Source organism: Oncorhynchus gorbuscha, linkage group LG04 (assembly GCF_021184085.1).
Source record: "Oncorhynchus gorbuscha isolate QuinsamMale2020 ecotype Even-year linkage group LG04, OgorEven_v1.0, whole genome shotgun sequence".
NCBI lineage: Eukaryota > Metazoa > Chordata > Actinopteri > Salmoniformes > Salmonidae > Oncorhynchus > Oncorhynchus gorbuscha.
Window position 1 is genome coordinate 6,846,770 of NC_060176.1, and position 5,612 is coordinate 6,852,381.

At 46.7% G+C, this 5,612-nt stretch overlaps 1 protein-coding gene across 7 annotated transcripts in view; it reads left to right on the forward strand.

The window, feature by feature from the left end:
* Positions 1–3,396, forward strand: part of chd9 (chromodomain helicase DNA binding protein 9) — a 143,217-nt gene extending 139,821 nt beyond the window's left edge. For all 7 annotated transcript variants that reach the window (XM_046345638.1, XM_046345640.1, XM_046345641.1 and 4 more), the window contains one exon: positions 2,274–3,396. In XM_046345638.1, the coding sequence (XP_046201594.1) occupies positions 2,274–3,275 (1,002 nt within the window). In that variant the 3' untranslated portion in view covers positions 3,276–3,396. The remainder of the gene's footprint in view (positions 1–2,273) is intronic.
* Positions 3,397–5,612: the final 2,216 nt, after the last annotated feature.

Here is a 5,612-nt window from a genome sequence, read left to right on the forward strand (position 1 = left end):
CACGTCACAATTTTGGAGGGAGTTCTGTCGTTTGATTGGTGCGTCCGTCAGTCTCTCTTCCGGGTTTCATCCCCAGTCTAACGGTCAAGCAGAGAGGGCCAATCAGACGATTGGTCGCATACTACGCAGCCTTTCTTTCAGAAACCCTGCGTCTTGGGCAGAACAGCTCCCCTGGGCAGAATACGCTCACAACTCGCTTCCTTCGTCTGCTACCGGGTTATCTCCGTTTCAGAGTAGTCTGGGTTACCAGCCTCCTCTATTCTCTTCCCAGCTTGCCGAGTCCAGCGTTCCCTCCGCTCAAGCGTTTGTCCAACGTTGTGAGCGCACCTGGAGGAGGGTGAGGTCTGCACTTTGCCGCTACAGGGCACAGACTGTGAGAGCCGCCAATAAACGCAGGATTAAGAGTCCTAGGTATTGTTGCGGCCAGAGAGTGTGGCTTTCCACTCGCAACCTTCCTCTTACGACAGCTTCTCGTAAGTTGACTCAGCGGTTCATTGGTCCGTTCCGTGTCTCCCAGGTCGTCAATCCTGTCGCTGTGCGACTGCTTCTTCCGCGACATCTTCGTCGCGTCCATCCTGTCTTCCATGTCTCCTGTGTTAAGCCCTTTCTTCGCACCCCGTTCGTCTTCCCTCCCCCCCCCGTCCTTGTCGAGAGCGCACCTATTTACAAGGTACATAAGATCATGGACATGCGTTCTCGGGGACGGGGTCACCAATACTTAGTGGATTGGGAGGGTTACGGTCCTGAGGAGAGGAGTTTGGTTCCGTCTCGGGACGTGCTGGACCGTTCACTCATTGATGATTTCCTCCGTTGCCGCCAGGATTCCTCCTCGAGTGCGCCAGGAGGCGCTCGGTGAGTGGGGGTACTGTCATGTTTTGTCATTTATTATCATGTCTTGTCCCTGTGCTTCCCATTCTATTCGTTTCCCTCTGCTGGTCTTATTAGGTTCTTTCCCTCTTTCTAGCCCTCTCTCTCCCCCTCCCTCTCTCACTCTCTCGCTCTCTCTTCTCTCTATCGTTCCGTTCCTGCTCCCAGCTGTTCCTATTCCCCTAATCATCATTTAGTCTTCCCACACCTGTTCCCGATCCTTTTCCCTGATTAGAGTCCCTATTTCTCTCCTTGTTTCCCGTACCTGCCCTGTCGGATCCTCATTTATAATTCACCGTGCTGTGTCTATGTTTTGCCCTGTCGTGTCGTGTTTCCCTCAGATGCTGCGTGGTGAGCAGGTGTCTGAGTCTGCTAGGTTCAAGTGCCTTCCCGAGGCAACCTGCAGTTCTCGATCAAGTCTCCAGTCTGTTCTCGTCTTTACGTGTAGTATTATGCTTTTTGTTTTGTAAAGTTTATTCTGGATTAAATACTCTGTTTTCGCCAAGTCGCTTTTGGGTCCTCCTTCACCAGCATGACAAGACCAGCGTTGAACAGACCTGAGCGCCGGAGCTTCTTGTTTTAGTTTCTGTCCGTAGGCTGGAAGCATCAAAATGGAGTCGTGGTCAGCTTTTCTGAAAGGAGGGCGGGGGAGGGCCTTATACGCGTCGCAGAAGTTAGAATAACAATGATCCAGCCCTGGTTGCGCAATTGATATGCTGATAGAATTTATGGAGTCTTGTTTTCAGATTTGCCTTGTTAAAATCCCCAGCTACAATGAATGCAGCCTCAGGATATGTGATTTCCAGTTTACATAGAGTCAAATAAAGTTTGTACAGGGCCATCGATGTGTCTGCTTGGGGGGGAATATATACGGCGTGATTATAATCGAAGACAATTCCCTTGGTAGATAATGCTGTTGACATTTGATTGTTAGGAATTCTAAGTCAGGTGAACAGGAGGACTTGAGTTCCTGTATGTTGTTATGATCACACCACGTCTCGTTAATTATAAGGCATACCCCTCCGCCCCTCTTCTTACCAGAAAGACGCTTGTTTCTGTCAACGCGATGCTTGAAGAAACCAGCTGGCTGTACCGACTCCGTTAGCGTCTCTCAAGTGAGCCATGTTTCCGTGAAGCAAAGAACGCTTTACCCAGGGCTAATTGCTGCTCCTATTCACAACGCAATATGGTTTGCCATATACCACAAACCCCTGAGGTGCCTTATTGCTGTTATAAACTGGATACTAACGTAATTAGAGCAGTAAAAATACATGTTTTGTCATACCCGTGGTATACCACGGATGTCTGCCAATCAGCATTCAGGGCTGGAACTACCCAGTTTCTAACTGTAGTTATCTAATTGTTGATTAGAGTGCTAACCCTGTGTTTCTCTGTCTGTCCTTCAGGGCTACCTCCCAGAGAGCATGTTTGACCGGATCCTGACAGGACCCATCGTACCAGAGGAGGTGAGTCGGCGTGGACGGAGGCCCAAGAGCGCCCTGGCCAAAGCTGCAGCTACAGCCAACCAGGGTGCCCCATCCCTGGGCCTCAACCCCCTGCTGGCCAATGGCCTCCTCTCTGGCATGGATCTATCTAGTCTACAGGCCTTCCAGCAGAACCTCCAAAGTCTCCAGTCACTGCAGCTCACTGCCGGCCTCATGGGCCTGCCCACCGATGCTAACAACCTGGCCGCCATGTTTCCCATGATGCTCTCTGGCATGGCTGGGCTTCCCAACCTCCTGAGCATGGGGGGTCTGCTGGGGAAGCCCTCACAGGACGCAACAGGGGGAGCTGAACAGAGGAAGAGGAAGAAGGGAAGCAGAGAAGGAGGAGGAGGGGAGCCCTCGTCTGCCTCCTCCAAAGCCTCCTCCTCCCACTCCCACGGCCCCTCCCACACCTCGGACACCAAAGGTGAAAGGACAGAAGGTCAAAGCAGGGACGGAGATGGCCGCATCCCCAGTGTCCATTCCCCCTCTAGTTCCTCTGCCACCACCTCCACAACCACCCCACTAAGTGCTTCTGCTGCCCAGGCAGCCTCCAGTCACCCTCTGTCTCTTAACCCCTTGTTACTCTCCAGTATGCTTTACCCAGGGATGCTTCTCACTCCAGGCCTTAACCTTCCTGTGTCCACCACACAGCCACCACACAGTGACTCAAACAGTGACCACAAACCCCACAAGCCCACTAAGACCTCTAAGACCGCCCCCTCAAAACCTCTGTCGCCAAGGAGAACACCAGAGTGTCAGGAAGAGGAGGGTCTTGGTGACAAGAGGGAAGAGTCAGGGGAACACAAGGAGGAGAACAGTGGTCCAGAAGGCTTGGGGAAGGCGGAGTCATCTTCTTCATCAGAGTCTGGGAGCTCTTCTTCATCATCTGATGGGTCATCAGACTCCAGCGATGAAGACTGAGCCTAATGAATATATAAATATATTTATGGATCTATTAGAAATGTACACACATACAGTACCAGTCAAAAGGTTGGACACAACTACTCATTCAAGGGTTTTTCTTTATTTTGACTATTTTCCTTTTTTTCTTTATTTTGACTATTTTTCTTTATTTTGACTATTTTTTGTAGAACAATAGTGAAGACATCAAAACTATGAAATAACACATATTGAATCATGTCGTAAACAAACAATTGTTCAACATATTAAAATATATTTTATATTCTTCAAAGTAGCCACACTTTGACTTGATGACAGCTTTGCACACTCTTGGCATTCTCTCAACCAGCTTCTCCTGGAATGCTTTTCCAATGGTCTTGAAGGAGTTCCCACATATGCTGATCACTTGTTGGCTGCTCTTCCTTCACTCTGCAGTCCAACTCATCCCAAACCATATCAATTGGGTTGAGGTGGGATGATTGTGGAGGCCAGGTCATCGGCCAGGTCATCTGATGCAGCATTCCGTGACTCTCCTTGGTCAAATAGGCCTTACACAGCCAGGAGGTGTATTTTGGGTCATGGTCCTAATAGGTCTACCAAATGCAAACCAGATGGGATAGAGTATCGCTGCAGAATGCTGTCGTAGCCATGCTGGTTAAGTGTGCCTTGAATTCTATATAAATCACAAACAGTGTCACCATCAAAGCACCCCTATACCATCACACCTCCTCCTCCATGCTTCACTGTGGGAACCACACATGTAGAGATCATCTGTTCACCTACTCTGCGTCTCACAAAGACACGACGGTTAGAACCAAAAATCTTACATTTGGACTAATCAGACCAAAGGACAGATTTCCACCGGTCTAATTGCTTGTTTTTCTTGGCCCAAGCAAGTCTCTTCTTATGATTGGTGTCCTTTAGAAGTGTTTTTTTTTTCTTCAGCAATTCGACCGCGAAGGCCTGTTGCAGTCTCCTCTGAACAGTTGATGTTGAGATGTGTCTGAATGAAGCATTCATTTGGGCTCTAATCTGAGGTGCAGTTAACTCCAATGGACGTATCTTCTGCAGCTGAGAACTCTGTTTCTTCCATTCCTGTGGTGGTCCTCATGAGAGACAGTTTCATCATAGTGCTTGATGGTTTTTGCGACTGCACTTAAAGAAACTTTCAAAGTTCTTGAAAATTTCCGGATTGACTGATATATTTTGATTTGTTTAACAATTTTGGGGTTACTACATGATTCCATATGTGTTATTTCATAGTTTTGATGTCTTCACTATTATTCTGCAATGTAGAAAATAGTACAAATAAAGACAAACCCTGGAATGAATAGGTGTGTCCAAAATTTTGACTGGTACTGTATATATTACACATATATATGGATTTCCCTGCACTTACATTGTGATTTCTTTTCATGTAAATACGGAAAACGAACTAAAATGTTGTGTGATAAAGACTACAAAAGTGAGACAAGAAGAACCATGACCTAGGAGAAACTGAAATGAACTTTCAGTGTTTGTTCAAAAAGGTACAATCTCGTTTTGAGAGACATTTTGCATGTCAAACTTTAGTAGATTTCTGAACTTTGTGAACTTGTATTAGGCCTACACACATTGATGTACAATTGCAACAATATGGGAAAAAGAAATCAAAATGGCATTATTGTAATTATCATGTTGGGATTTAATTTTATTAAAAAAGAGGAAATAAATATGCGCTCTCTGCTGAGCTGTACTGTTAATATATTTTGTAGTGGGAGGAAAAGACCTTGAATATTTAGCTTTCCTTTGTAAATACTTTTACAGGTTTTCTTCTTGATACTTACAGTATACTTTGCGGATCATACGTTTGGAAAAGTCAGCAATAACTCGGGCAGCTAATGAATGTGACTGATGCTGTAGATCCTTCATCAGCCATGCTTCTCACACAAGGGAGAGGTGTTCAGTCTCTGTTCCAATGTCCACACTAACACAGTTATTCAAATGAAGAAATGTATTGGACATTCATTCTAAGTAGTATGCTAGTGTGCATTTTGGAATGTAGTCTCCCCTGCCTGTCTCGCACAACCAACACACATGGTTCTTTTGACACCGAGGTGCACTTTAGTTTCCCATATTACACTCGCTAGCACATAACCAGTTGGGTCTACTCCCCAAATGCTGCTCTCGCTGGGACAGAAAAGACACAATTCCACCCCAGTGTTTTTGACTGCATCGTTACCTCAGCAGAGTATAGAAGGGATTGAGTTCACTGCAAATACATCCTGTTGTGTGTGTTTTGGCAAGGCTGGCTCACTCATCCCCGCTGGGATCTGTGTTCTTCATGGCATACTCTTGAGAGCTTCCACTCGCTTAGTC